Source organism: Salvelinus namaycush, chromosome 4 (assembly GCF_016432855.1).
Source record: "Salvelinus namaycush isolate Seneca chromosome 4, SaNama_1.0, whole genome shotgun sequence".
Taxonomy (NCBI): domain Eukaryota; kingdom Metazoa; phylum Chordata; class Actinopteri; order Salmoniformes; family Salmonidae; genus Salvelinus; species Salvelinus namaycush.
Window position 1 is genome coordinate 27,964,276 of NC_052310.1, and position 15,925 is coordinate 27,980,200.

General features: G+C 39.4%; 1 protein-coding gene across 1 annotated transcript; it reads right to left on the reverse strand.

Annotated features, from left to right (window-relative positions):
* Positions 1 to 957: 957 nt before the first annotated feature.
* LOC120045567 (fructose-bisphosphate aldolase A) lies at positions 958 to 6,329 on the reverse strand. The gene is made up of 7 exons (XM_038990472.1): positions 6,253 to 6,329; positions 4,729 to 4,847; positions 4,044 to 4,310; positions 3,463 to 3,623; positions 2,224 to 2,482; positions 1,719 to 1,918; positions 958 to 1,447 (listed from the first exon to the last, which is right to left on the reverse strand). Exons 2-7 carry the CDS (start codon positions 4,838 to 4,840, stop codon positions 1,355 to 1,357), a joined length of 1,092 nt encoding a protein of 363 aa, XP_038846400.1. The 5' UTR covers positions 4,841 to 4,847; positions 6,253 to 6,329; the 3' UTR covers positions 958 to 1,354.
* Positions 6,330 to 15,925: the final 9,596 nt, after the last annotated feature.

The window sequence follows — 15,925 nt, forward strand, 5'->3', positions numbered from 1 at the left end:
TTATTTATTATTTTTCATTGTTTGACATAAAATACTGTAAAATCACCAGGGAATCAGATCAAAGTTATTTCAATTTGGGGAATATTTTCCTAAGTATTCCCACGCATAAATAGAGAGGCATAGGTGACCGTATCTCATTGTAGTCAAGGTTTGAAATTATTCTGTTTTTGTCAAATAATATACTATATGTATTTCTGAGTCGATTTGCCTTGTACCACCATGCGCTCAAGGAAAATTTGTGCCACAGCTGAATGTATAATAGTCCTCTCTTTCTTTCACTTTCTGTCTGTCTTTGTCTACAGTAGCTCAATTGGCCAACTTGCTTTGTCCATATTTATTTGTTTTGCTACTCTTTATCTGGTGGATAAAGGTTTACAAGTCTGAGGATCATGATGATGATGCTTATAAAGATAATGATTACTATTATTATTATTATTATTATAAAGATGACTATAATGAAGCACTTTTATTTGGATACTTTTGTATGCACATTCTCCCACAATTAATGTATGCAGTCAACAGAATATACAACCATTTTTTTACAGACTCATTTGTACTTTCATAACAGCCCCATGTTGAGGTCAACTGCTTTGCTCTCTATTTGCTGTTGGCTGCTGGTATCACCCGGTGGATATTCTTGATAATATTTACAGTAATTTCTGTTATTACTATTATAAATTCTCACAAATGCCTTATTTGTAAGAATTTGCCTTCTTGTTTGCTATAGTGCATTGTTCAGTGATACTGGTCTTGAGAAAAGCCTATGAGTTGGAATGTCAACATTAAACAGTCTCCCCTCGTCTTGCTTTTTTTTCTATGGTGATATGTATCGACATCAACATCCAACAGTACATTCTAAATAAATAGGAAGTAGTCATTGCGCCGAGCAGGATGTTCAATGAAGTTGCGTAAATTGTCAGTTACTTTGAAATACAATAAGGAAGGAAGCAAAGCAACATATTGTGAATACATACTTTATTCCATGGCTCCAGTACAAACATTATACTGAGTTAGGTGTTACAGACCCAGGCATAATATTACATGTTTTGTAAAAACACAACGATGGGAATCTCTTCACCTTAAAAAAGGTGTGAAATGGTAGGGAGAGGGAATGGAGGCAGAACACATTTTTTTTGTAATCTTCTCTCTGAAGCAAGAGCCCAAAGAAAGGTTTCCGTTTCTCTCTCTCTTTATCCGTACTGAGGTACCAAACGAGTAATGTTGCAGAGGGTCGAGTAGAGACGGCTTCTTAGGATGTGCCGAATAAGACATGGCACTCCCCATGTGGGGGAGGGTGGCGGGGACAGGGAGATGGTGGGAGGGTTAGGAGAGGGATACTGGTGAGTGTCCATGCCTAATAAGCGTGGTTGGCCACGAATAGTGATTCTCCAGCGGCGGTGCTGTCTCCAGAAGCGACATACTTGCCTTGGCAGGCCAGGCTGTTGGCCTGTGGAAGGAAAGAATAACAACATAAGAACAACATAAACTTGTTTTCTGCTGATATTTTCTAAATGTGGAATTTACATTGTGGCTTCCTATACGTCTATAATATAAACATGTAGCCTCTGTACAGACATAATCACATTTGAAATATGAGCAAAATATATGACAATATTTTATATTTTTTACATATAATGCCGAAAATATGACAGTCACGTGGAATATATGCAAAATCTATAAAAATAAAAAAATGGAAAAATATATTTGGTTATTCATACCAGAGCTCTCTTGATGAACTCCTCCTGGGCAGCCTTGCCGTTCGCAGGTTTGCCACCCCATGCCTTCAGGGCGGATGCCTGGAGGGCACGGCCATAGGAAAAAGTCAATGCCCATGGCCTGTGCAGGGGACACTGGTTCATGACGTTCAGGTTGATGGATGCCTCCTCCTCAGACTGGCCACCGGACAGGAAGGTGACGCCTGTGGGTGAAGAGGGGAAGAAGAGAGGTTATTTGTTTTGTAAAAACCTACCTAAAGAAGATACAACAACACATTGTGTATTTCCACATACAACACAATTGTATGTGAAATATTCACAATAATAAAATATATAATATTGTAACTACATACTGTATGTGAAAGTGCCATATTCATGGAGAGTGAGTTTGTGTTTGTGAAAATGTGTCATAACATCGAGTGTGAGAGGGTGAAGGTGGATGTTTAGAAATGTATATGTGTATCGTGCTGTATAATGTGCTGTATTCAGTGTGTTGTCGGCCGCTCACCGGGAACTGCTGGGGGCACGGTGCGGCGCAGGGCCGTGACGGTGGCCATGGCGATCTCCTGGTGGGTGTACTTGTGTGAGCAGGAGTGTCCGGCAGTGACCATGTTGGGCTTCAGGAGGGTACCCTCCAGGTAGACATGGTGGTCGGACAGAGCCTTGTACATTGCGGCCAGGACCTTCTCAGTCACGTACTGGGTGCGCTTCAGGTCGTGGTCACCGTCGGGGAGGATCTCGGGCTCAACAATGGGGACAATGCCGTGCTAGAAGAAGGAAGAGGTCATGAGTACTAAAATACACTTTTAGCCAACGTTGTTGACCTTGACAGTTAACAGTCCAAACAGTAAAGCTTTAGTGGTGAGTGGCTCTCCTCCTATCTTTCCTCTCTATCCCTCTACAGCATGGATTAGCAACTTTGATGTGGGTGGGGGCCACAAAAAATCTGAACTCATCACGAGGGGCTGCAGTTGCTCGCCGGCCTGCGAGCAAAACATTTTAATGGCCCCCCTCTTAACAGTGGAGAGACAATGTTTTAGTTCTACACATTTTGCCATGGGGTGTAGAGAAAATGTTGCTGTTTTAAAGCAAGTTTGATGCATTTCTATACATTTTGCCATGGGGCGGAGAGAAGATTCTGTAATTTTATAACTCATTAAATGCAATTCTACTCATTTTAGGGCGGGGAGAGGATTTAGCCATTTTTAATAGGATATCTGAGTGAGACTGACTAACAAAATCAGAGGGGCCCCCCCGGCCGGTAATTCAACCATGATAACATGTTTAAATAGCTGGCTGCTGAATTAACTCATCAATCTAAATAAATTTAGCTGACGTGGACTAATTGACTATCAGTGACTGACATAACAAAAACTGCTGCAGCAACCAAATAAAAAAATTGCACTTTGTGTATTTTACTATTCTAACTTGCAAGAGTAAGTTGAAACTCTGACTCCCGGGGGACGCCAGTTGCCCATCCCTGCTCTACACTTACCTATGTTTTCTGATACTGTGATTTTATAAACTGTAATCATTTCTGAGGAATTTATAAGAATTTAATAATTGCTTATTTCATGAACGTTTTAACCCACATGTTTCAAAAGAGTCAATGATTCTAAGGTAACTTGTGGGCCATAGGATAATTGCACCCACAACTTTGCCATTGGTGGCAATGTGCTTTAACTACCTGAGCTAATGAACTAACAAGACCCCCCGAGGCCTTAAGAAAGGGTTGTGTGATTCTTACCATCTGGCAGATACTGGCATAACGAGCCAAGACATTGCAATTCTCCATGATGGCCAGGCGGGAGGGGGTGGTGGAGGTGATCTTCAGCACACAACGCCACTTGGCGAAGTCACAACCGTCCTTCTTGTACTGGGCGCAACGCTCATACAGGCCATCCAGACCTGACGGAGAAATGGATTGAGGCAGGGAGAGAAAATAGAGATGAGTATGGTATCTTGGCTTGTGCAAACCAGAACCTATCTCAAGGCACCTTGATGTACAAGTACATGCCCAGGACAGTAGTCTATTGCAGAGCCTTACCCCCAATCTATCTCCTTATTGCTGAGTGCCAAGTGAAGATGTATAGGTCCCATTTTTACAGTCTTCAGTATGACCCAACTAGGGATTGAACTCACAACCTTCCAATCTCAGGGAGGACACTCTAACCATTAGGTCACTAGGCCACTGAGTATTCTAGCTAGGTTGGAATAATATATAATCATTTTTGATCTTATAAACAAATTATTGTATGTTGTTGTACTGTATGTATGTATTCCCATTAGTGGGAAATGCCATCGATTCTTCCTATTCTTCCTCCTTACCCTGGGTGGTGGTCTCTCCGTTGGTTCCAGCGAGGGGGACAACACCTTTGTCAACCTTGATGCCTACAACCCAGCCTCTGGACTTGACGTGCTCGGGGAAGGTCTTGCCAGCATCGGTCTTCTGGTACAGGGTCTCGTGGAAGAAGATGACGCCACCAATGCAAGGACCGGCGCGATCGTCGGCGGTGAAGAGGAGCTGACGGTACAGCCTCCTGTTCTCCTCAGTGTTCTCAGCATTGATGCTCTGGAAGCGCTTGGCAACGCTGCCTGTTGGGGGGAAAGAGAGATAGGGAATGAGGGTTAGACTCACAGAATGAAATAGAACAAATATTATGTTATATCTCTTTGGTTAAACTGAATTTCCGAATTTGCACAAATCAGTAGTTCAATTGTCCTTAGCCATGTGAATTAGATAAAATGAACTTGAACTGAACTATGAAACGGTTGTAGCATTTTAAGCTGAAGTGTGGTATTACTTGTTGGTTCTCATGAAATGGTTTGAAGAAGTTATAATAAGGTGAAAAAACACTCATTGTGTACATTGTGACAATGTAGTTGATCTGATTATGAGTATGTCTTTGCATGTCATAAAATATGGGTGCATTTTCTTTCCATAGGTGTGTGTGTGTGTGTGTGTGTTTAATATTGTGTGTGCAACCAGTTTCTGTTGGCCAGCTTTGCGTACCGGTAGACTCGTCAGCGGCGAGGATTCCCTTGCCCTTGGCGACAATCTTGAGAGCGATGTCACTGAGCTCCTTCTTCTGATCAGGAGTGAGGAAGGGGAATGCGTGAGGCATTTTGACTCTTATCAGAAGGAAGTGAAAGAGTGGGGTGACAATGTTTAAAATTCTGAGGGGGGGGGGGGGGGGGGGGGCTTGAGATACACAGAAGCGCATACAGAAATAGATAAGTAGCAAATAAACAAAGGTATATTTCATGAAAAGCAGTCAGTGACGTGAAAAGAGTGTAGACTACTTTTATCGTAAAATTACAGTATGTGGAAAGGTTCAAAGAAAAGGGAAGTAAGCTGTGGATGAAGAAAGTGGCAAGTGTTTGCGTCTGTCCGTTTGGGTGATTGTCTGTACGTCATTCGAATGTACTCTTTTTGTCTGTCTTCCTCTCTTGTAATATATAGGCTTAACATGCCCCATAATCTGTTTCTTTATCTGTCAGTTTGAGAGAGTTATATGACTGTTGTTGTCTGTCTGTTTGAGAGTGCTGTAGAGCTGTGGTTGCCTGTCTGTATGTCTGTCCATTTGAGATTGCTGTGTGACTGTTGTCTGTCTTTCTGTCTATAATTTGCACGCCTGCCTACTGCATGTTAAGCTCTGGTATCTGTTGCAGCAGCCACCCCCACAGCCATGATAGGCATGTGAATGACTTTTTCCATTTTCTAGTCTCTCTTAACCCTGACCTTTCCATTGGCTGCTCCCCCCTCCTCTACCCTCCACTACTCACACTACACCTCCTTTACCCAACCCTGTCTTGTTACAGTACCACTCAATCCAATAGGTCAAACTAAATATAAACATTGGAACACGGCAGCTGTTACCAAAGCACCTTGTGTTTCTCTCAGAGTGGTTATGTAGAAGGGTACTGTGTGTGCATGTGTGGGGCCTCCTTCAGTCGCTAACTCAGATCTATATAGATAACATTATGTGCTGTAGCTGTAGTACAGTACATTTAAGTACAGTATAGGCTAAGTTAAAAGTGTGCAGCGTGAGTAAAAGCAATTAGTGAGTAATTTCCACTTTTTGGTCGAAGCAGGCTAGCGTAAAGCAAAGAAATAATGATACCTAATGTAGCAAAGCAACATTGTGGTATGCTAGCCTGAGTGAGCATTTAAGAGATTCATCTTTTTAGGAATGTTTTTAGCATAGAGATGTGTCTAATGCATGCATAAAATGTTGATTAGCATTGATGCACCATTGATCGTATAATAACAACAATGCTAGAAAATTCTACTCATGCATTTGCTCTTGCAGTTTCATATACGTTTTATAATGCCAGCATACAATGTTTGCAGTGCTCTTTCAATTCTATATCACACACAATATAAAGTACAAGCAGCCAGAGCTATCCTAGATTTTTTAAAATAAATATATGCTTTTATTCTTATTAAGATATGATAAACATCTTAGTAAGATATAAATGTTGGGGAAAAAATAATGAATTTCCCTCTTATTAAGATATGATTCGATTAATTTACCTTGGAGGGTTGGAGGAGAGCTGGGAGAAGAGAGGGGAGAAGATCCGACTAAAGTTCGCGACAACCTCCTGGCCCGCTTGGGACACTTTTTATCCTCCTATTGTGACCCCTCACATTTCAGCCGCCGGCTAAAAAAAGAATGGCAAGCAACCGGAGAAGGGCGGTGACATTAAAAAAAAACATGCTAGTGTAACGCAGCTAGGCGTCCCATGCTATCTGGGAAAGGGCAAAGAGGGAATCAATGGGCGATGAGCAGGAGACGGTGAGGAGAACAAATAAGAGTGGGTGCACATTAAATGATATGATATATGCCATTTAGCAAACAGTTTTATCTAAAGCGACTTACAGTAGTGCGAGCACACATTTCCATATGGTGATCATCATTACGTTGCAAAAACCATGCTCTACCAACTGAGCCACACAGGACCATATAGGAGTAAAAAGAGGGTAATATGAAGTAAAATCAATGGAAGAGAGGGGAAAAGAGCTGAGAGGCCATGGGATGAGAGAGTTGGGGAATAAATGTAGACAAATATTCAGGTTGGAATAAAACTATCAACGATAGATAATCAAGATTCCTTTTCCTCCATCTGAAATACTCAATAAACCGCTCAACTCTCACAATAAGCCTGCTTTATTTTGCATGCTAATAATAACTTTCATGAATAATAATTTACACACTATGAGTAAATAGGTATTTCATTATTTGTAAACATTTATCAGCATTACAATTCATAAGCATATATAACATTTATAATGAATGAAGAAGCATTTTAAACATGTATAAATATTCATGAACATTTACAATGGCTAAATAAGGAAAGTTATTATAAAGTGTAACTAGTTCAGTTATTATAAAGTGTAACTAGTTCAGTTATTATAAAGTGTAACTAGCGAAGCAGCTGTGAGTTCACAGAGTTTCACCAGTTTGAATGTTCTGAAAGAGCAACATGGCTAACCTGCTCATAGAAATCCAATCCTGACATGGTAGCACTGTGTGATGATCCTTGACCTTTTCTTGACCTTCTATGGCCTTTGCTTGGCAGGATGGGATCAGATGGGTGTCTTGGCAAAGGTTGTACATGCATGAAAACATTGGACTTGTCTGACCTCGAGTTTGTTTCACTTTCTGACCCTGTATATCTTTGTTTATTTGTGAAGTTTACTCACTGTTTGTTTTTGACATATCTCATCTCCTTTAAATGTTGTGTGGTGTATGAACGAAATCTGAAGGCCTTGTGTGTTCACTGTGAGAGTAAAAGTGGGCTGCAGCTGCCAAATGCCAAATGTTGGCCAAATGCCGGGGCAAGTCACAATGTGATATGAGACAGCTCATGTCACACATCTTTAGGGTTGTGAAAAGCTGTTCGTCGTGTCTGAAATAGTATTCGAGGTAACCTCAGTTTTACCATGGAAACCTGCAGTACGTTTGCTGAGGCATTACCAACAATGACACACGGCCGATGTGTCGGAGATTGAGGCACTGAAATAGACCGTTGACTTCCTGAAAATAAGTAACACAGAGTTGAGAATCAGCCCCACTCAAAGTTCTACTGATTGCAGCATGAGCTTTCTCGCCTTTAGTGTAGTCTCAAATTACGAAATATATCAAGAGCATGGAATAACCAATAGTGAAGAAAATAGTATCTCTCTCTCTCTTTGATTACATTTTTGTCCTTTTATATCTCATGCAATTTCAACATGTGCTTCACAATGTGGTATTTAGGACTTAACAAGTTAATCAGTTATTAATGCGTTTTAACTTGCATGATTAGTCATATCAAAACCATATCAATCAAATCAAATCAAATGTATTTATATAGCCCTTCGTACATCAGCTAATATCTCAAAGTGCTGTACAGAAACCCAGCCTAAAACCCCAAACAGCAAGCAATGCAGGTGTAGAAGCACGGTGGCTAGGAAAAACTCCCTAGAAAGGCCAAAACCTAGGAAGAAACCTAGAGAGGAACCAGGCTATGAGGGGTGGCCAGTCCTCTTCTGGCTGTGCCGGGTGGAGATTATAACAGAACATGGCCAAGATGTTCAAATGTTCATAAATGACCAGCATGGTCAAATAATAATAATCACAGTAGTTATCGAGGGTGTAGCAAGTCAGCACCTCAGGAGTAAATGTCAGTTGGCTTTTCATAGCCGATCATTAAGAGTATCTCTACCGCTCCTGCGGTAAACACAGTAAATAAGAGCATGTAACTTCAACGCAACATGAGGGCAAAGGGTAGTTATTAAAACTGGGTGAGACATTTCTCATGTGTTTATGATAGGGATATAATGATTCACCAATATGCATTGGTCCCCGGCAAAGGACCCCAAACCAATCCAAATGTAGCATGCACCAGAAAAACAAAAAATCGTCAGAAAATCATTTGAATTGCCTGTACACCATTTTTTTTTGCTCAAATTAATATCTAATATTTTTCGGATAACTGTGTCCTCTCCTTCAGTGTCAAACTAAGCAAACTAAGTCGAACTAAGCAGGGGGGCAGCGGTACCGTCGAGGTTAGAGAAGTGGTCAACAATCAGAGCTTTGCCGGATCGAATCCAGTGCTGGCAAGGGAAAAAAATCTGTCAATAAATCAGGTGCCACTTACTGCCGATGTTCCCTTGAGCAAGGAACTTAACCCCCTAAACTGCTCATTGGGTGCTGCGCTCTGCTCCAGCCTCTCTAATGTGTGTGTATATTGGGGGTTGGATAAAAGCAGAAGACAAATTTCTATCTCGCATGGACTTATAATTTATATCTTAATTATGTTGGCAGTCATTGATCTACAAGTCATTTTGAAATGCCGAACAACCCCAGGCAAAATCAGCACCATTGACAAATTGCACACTGTGCACTGCTTCGCATGCTGACCAATGAGAGGTAGGCATATTCCTGATCTGTCACATCTGCGTGTCACCTTTAGCATTCAAATGTTTGTCAAATAGCTTGCACAATATAAAGCTTTATTAGTTGAGTGACAACCAATGTAATTGTCTTGGTTATTTTGATCAAATGCCTGTTGAAAATAAAAGTAGTCTAAGCTACCACCGGAGACACAACACTCATCTGGCTATAGGTAGGCTACATGGTGATTCTGCACTTATGTAAATGTGATATTTCAGAATGTATTTGTCCTAAATTTGCTACATTTTTTTTTTTTTTTTTATAAATTAGCAAACATTTCTAAAAACCTGTTTTTGCTTTATCCTTATGGGGTATTGTGTGTAGATTGATGAGGGAAAAAAACAATTCAATACATTTTAGAATAAGGCTGTAACGTAACAAAATGTGGAAACAGTCAAGGGGTTTGTAAGACACTGTACATCATTTACACACACACACACACACACACACACACACACACACACACACACACACACACACACACACACACACACACACACACACACACACACACACACACACACACACACACACACACACACACACACACACACACACACACACACACGAGGGAGAAGTCAGCTCAGACAGATCCAGCTCATGATCTCTATGAATAGCAGAGTTTAATTTAGAATTGAAAGTTAATAATGTTAGTGAAACAAATGTTAGTGCATCAAATCGTATTGCATTGAACAAAATTGCATCGATTTGATCCCCTGATCGAACTGAATCTCACCAAATCGTTTCAAACTAAAATGTATCGCTCCTGTATCGTACTGGAGCCCATGTATCTACGTATATAGCCCATGTAGATACCATTTTGTTGTCTTGCAAAGTGGGATTAAAATTAATTTAATTGTCATTTTTTTTGTCAACTATCGACACAAATACTCTGTAATGTCAAAGTGGAAGAAAACGTTAAAATTTAAAAAATTTATATTGGAAAATTAAACAATATATATTCATTAGATAAGTATTCAAATCCCTGAGTCGATACATGTTAGAATCACCTTTGGCAGCGATTACAGCTGTGAGTCTTTTAGAGCTTTCCACACCTGGATTGTACTATATTTGCCCATTATTCTTAAGAAATTATTCAAGATCTGTCAAGTTGGTTGTTGATCATTGCTAGACAGCCATTTTCAAGTATTTCCATAGATTTTCAAGCTGATTTAAGTCAAAACTGTAACTAGGCCTCTCAGGAATATTCAATGTCGCCTTGGCAAGCAACTCCAGTACATAGTTGGCCTTTTATTTATGGAAATGTTTCTGCTGAAAGGTCAATTTGTCTCCAAGTGTCTGTTGGAAAACACACTGAACCAAGTTGTTCTCTAGGATTTTGCCTGTGCTTAGCTCTATTCCATTTCTTTATATCCTACAATCTTTCCTAGTCCTTACAAATGACAAGCATACCCATAACATGATGCAGTCAACACCATGCTTGAAAATATGAAGAGTGGTACTTAATGTGTTGGATTTGCCACAAACATAACGCGTTATACTCAGTACAAAAAGTTAATTTCTTTGCCACATTTTTGCAGTATTACTTTTGTGCCTTATTTCATTCATGTTAGTATTGTGGAGGAACTATAATGTTGTTGATCCATCCTCAGTTATCTTCTATCAAAGCAATGAAATTAACTGTTTTCAAATCACCATTGGCTTCATGGTGAAATCCCTGAGTGGCTTCCTTCCTCTCCGGCAAATGAGTTAGGAAGGGTGCCTGCATCTTTGTAGTGCCTGGGTGTAATAATACACCCTCCAAAGTGTAATTAATAACTCTACCATGCTAAAGGGAATATTCAATGTCTACTCTTTTTTTTTACCCATTTACCAATTGGTGTCCTTCTTTGCGAACCATTGGAAACCTCCCTGGTCTTTGTGGTTGAATCTGTGCTTGAAATTCACTCCTCGACTGAGGGACCTTACAGATAATTGTACAGCATGTGTGGGGTACAGATATGAGGTATGGGTTAGCACATTTTTACTCCTGAACTTATTTAGGCTTGCCATGTAGGCCGTCATTGTAAATAAGAATTTGTTCTTAAATGACTTGCCTAGTTAAATAAAAATAACAAAACAGTTGAATACTTATTGACTCAAAAAAATTCAGATTTCCATTGTTAATTAATTTGTAAACATTTCTAAAGACAAAATTCCACTTTGACATTATTGGGTATTGTGTGTAGCTGAGTGACACAAAATCGCAATTTAATCAATTTTCAATTCTGTCTGTAAACAACAAAATGTTTAAAAAGTCAAGGGGAGTGAATACTTTCTGAAAGCACTAATCAAAATACATGATCAACTAATAGAAACAAAGACATTATAAACTAATACTTGTGTTTTCTCAGACATACTTAAAAAAAAAAGGAAGGACTATTAGACAGAAAAATAATGAAATGGTTCTACAGTATAGGGGAAGTGAAAGAAAAAGGAGAAATGGTCTGATTATTTTGGACTTTTTTCAGTGTTTTTTATAGTCAGTGCGTATGTGACCGACCGCCTTAATTCGGTCTTATATAGCAACATTTGATTATTATTTTTTTTACATTGGATAAAAGCAGACACACAGAGCTACAAAATGGTTTATCATACACTGTATTTGAGGAACAATGGGAAAGTAATTCTGCTTTGAAAGTTGATAAACGTGTAACCACACATGAAAATGGCACGTTAATGTTTTGGTTCACCTACTGGAGAAATCTTTTGTCTATACCCATTCATCATTGTTCACACCCTCTTAAACCAGCTCCACCCATCCCTTTAAGAATTCACATGTGAGGTAATGTGCTAAACAGTGAGTAGTGTAGTAAAGATTAAGACTAAAAGTGGTAAAGGTATTGGCCCACAATAAGGAAAAATTCCAGGGAAACAGAATGTGTCCAGAAAAAAATATTTTATAAATATTAGACGATGCTTACCAGACACACTTGTCTAAATGATTGGGTCATGTGAAAGAAATGGTATAACCCCAGCCACATCTTGTAAACGATATAGCGAAATGATTACTTGCATTGTAGCAATATCAAAAATAGGTAGTGTTAATGCCAGTAGAGAAAGAACAAAATAATATACAGTTTGTACTAGAACAATACGATATCAGTGATACTGTTGATAGATGAGGTAGTTATATGCATACAATCAGTGGTAGTGTCTGAGCAGCAGGATACAAATATGAATAGTAGCTGCAATGTATGGTGTGTGTGTTAGGAGAGAGTCATGTGAATACAGGCACTGCAGATAGTGCTGATGATGTAATGGAATTTTTATGTTTGTGCTTTTCTTATAACTAATCTGGTGACATTTATTGAAACAAAAACAACAACAGGTGAGGCAAAACTTCAACTTCAATTCATTTGAATGAACTATCATCCATGACCAATATCTGTTTTTTCCTTTTACAGGCAGACATGTGAAGAAAATAAATGTGCATATTTACCAAAGAGCCCAGGGGACTGGTAATTCCCCCTTTGGACAGATGACTGACTCACATCATGATTCATGCGTCTGAAAATAACAATAACATTGCCTGTTAAATAAAAAATTTACAAATTAGAATAACAATAGTTCATACCTAAATTTCAAGTCTCCTATTATTCACATTTCAATCTTATTATCCAAATTCCAATCTTAATAGTAATAATTTCAACCATTTATTATCCAAATTTCAATCATAATCACAGTTATCATGTCAGTGGGGTAAGCTTTAAGTTTGTAAACCATTTATCTTTGCCACCAGAATTAACATCTGTCATGTGTAGCATGTCCGCTTCTTCATCATAATTTTGACCACTGCATGTATCCTGTTCTAGCAGATTGACAGGCTTAGCAGGATATGTGAAACAGTGCAAAGTACAATTGACTTAATATTGGTGTCTGATAAATCTAAAATATCGCAGAGTGGAGTAATAGTCTATGGAATCAGTGATAATTTTATTACATTTTGCACAAGGAGGATTTTTAAAGATATATTTAAGTGTCACAATACCGTTCGAATCAGAGGACTCAAAAAATACTGTGTAGAAAAGTTTAGGGAGGAAGTGGGTAAAATTGACTGGTCACCTGGTCACCTGTGCTAGATAGTGTAGGGGTGGACAGTGCCTGGGAAGACTTTAAATGTAGATTCCTTGTTGTGGTGAATGTGATGGCTCCCATTAGACGGGTCAGGGTAAAGCAAAGATCTAGCCCTCGATTTAATCATGAGATTCTAGAATCTATCCAAGCAAGGAATAAGGCCTTTAAAACTTGTTTGGGATAGGGGGCAGTATTTTGACGTCCGGATGAAAAGCGTGCCCAAAGTAAACTGCCTGTTACTCAGGCCCAGAAGCTAGGATATGCATATAATTGGTAGATTTGGATAGAAAACACTAAAGTTTCTAAAACTGTTAAAATAATGTCTGTGAGTATAACATAATTGATATGCCAGGTGAAACCCCGAGGACAAACCATCCCCCCCCCAAAAAATTAGGCTTACCACTATTTTCAGTGGCTATCACTTTAATTATAAGGCGAAGTCCTCCCAGATTGCAGTTCTTAGGGCTTCCACTAGATGTCAACAGTCTTTAGAAAGAGTTTCAGGCAGTCTTTTGGAAAAGTGACCCAGAAATTGTAGAAATTGTTTTTCTAGGTGGCTCCCATTTTGGCTGTAGTGTTTTAAAGCGCGTGGAAGGGAGCACGTTCTTTGGTATTTTTCTCCGGTAAAGACAAAAACTATTCTCTGTCTTAAATTTTATTGTGTATTTCCGCGTATTAAGGTACCTAAGGTTTGATTATAAATGTTGTTTGACTTGTTTGGAAAAGTTTATTAGTAACGTTTGGGATTCAGTTTGTATGCATTTTGAAGGAGGGAAACTGGGTGTATTATTGACTGAAGTGCGCCAGCTAAACTCAGTTTATATGGATATAAAGAAGGACATTATCGAAAAAAAGGACCATTTGTGATGTAACTGGGACCTTTTGGAGTGCCAACAGAAGAAGATCATCAAAGGTAAGGCTTTTATTATATTGCTATTTCTGAGTTTTGTGTCACACCTGCCTGGTTGAAATATGTTTTCAATGGTTTTGTATGCGGGCGCTGTCTTCAGATAATCGCATGGTTTGCTTTCGCTGTAAAGCCTTTTTGAAATCTGACACGGCGGCTGGATTAAAAAATGTAAGAACTCTCAAGAGCAGCATGATTTTGTCCTATATAAACATCACAGAAATGAAGCACAGAGGAGGATGGATGAAGCTAAGAGGGGTTACTTTGCTGAGAAAATCATGACCCTAAAAATCTTTGGAAATCATTTAAGGAACTAGGCTGTAGTAGTACTACCAAAAACAAACTAAACAGTATTGGACTGAACATCAAAAGGGAGATGGTATATGAAAAAGCAGAGGTTTCCAATGAATTAAATTCTTTTTTTTACTTCTGTTGCCAGCAAGCTGGTTAGCAAGCTGCCCACCAGTTCTGGTTTGTATGGAAGCAACCAAGTCAAGAAGTATTATGTAGAGTTAGGGGTTCAGCCAAACTCTTTTTCTTTTGCAAATGTAGCAACAGCCAAAATGGTCAGTATGCTGGCAGAGCTTAAATGCTCCAAAGCCACAGGCCTGGATAATATTCCTGCAAGGTTTGTAATAGATTCTGCTGAGCAAATTGGCCCTTGTATTACGCATATCGTTAATCTCTCTCTTGAACAAGACACCTTTCCCAGGATTATGAAACAAGCTAAAGTTATACCTCTGTATAAGAAGGGGATAAAGTCTGACCCTGGGAATTATAGGCCTGTATCTATCCTCTGTGTAACATCAAAGATCCTGGAGAGAATTGTACATGAGAAAATGTATGAATATGTTAACAAACAGGGTCTAATGTATGATTTTCAGTCAGGTTTTAGAAAAACATACTCCACTGATTCATGTCTACTTTACTTGACTGACTTCATCAGGAATGGAGATTGATGAGGGAAATCTGTGTGGAATGGTACTGCTTGACCTACAGAAGGCCTTTAATACAGTTAACCACTGTCTCCTAATCTCCAAACTGGAGGCACTGGGGTTAAGCAGTATCCCTCTAGGCTGGGTAAAGTCCTATTTATCAGGAAGGGAGCAAGTAGTAGAGGTTAATGTTTCACTGTCTCAGGCAAAACCAATGAGTTGTGGCATTCTGCAGAGGAGCTTTCTTGGGCCTCTGCTGTTTTTATTGTATATTAACGATATGAAAGATGCTTTTTCTTGACGTCTTTTTCTTTATGTGGATGACTCACAAAAGTAAAACTATGTTAGAGAGCATACTTGGCACAGAGCTTACTAACATTAGCAAATGGCTTGGAGATAATAAGCTATCTCTGCACTTAGGGAAAACTGAAGCAATTATTTTTGGATCCAGACCTAAATTGTGTAGGTTGTCTGAAATCAGAGTGGAGTTAGGGGGTGAGGTGCTGACTACTAAAACCTCTGTTAGCTACTTGGGATGTATCCTTGATTGGAGCTTGGGAGGTGTGAGCATGGCCAATAAGGTGCTAGGGAAGGTTAATGCCAGGACTACGTTTTTGTCTAGAAAGTCCAAGCTGCTTGATAAGGACTCCATGAAAGTGCTAGCTACTGCCCTCATTCAATGCCATTTTGACTATGCTAGTACTTCCTGGTTTGGGGACTTATTTAAACTTATGAAGGGGAAGCTCCAGATATCCCAGAATAAGCTGATCAGGGTAGTATTGAAGGTGAGTCCACGTACTCACATAGGAAGGAGCTGCTTTCAGGAACTAAACTGGCTGCCTGTTGAGG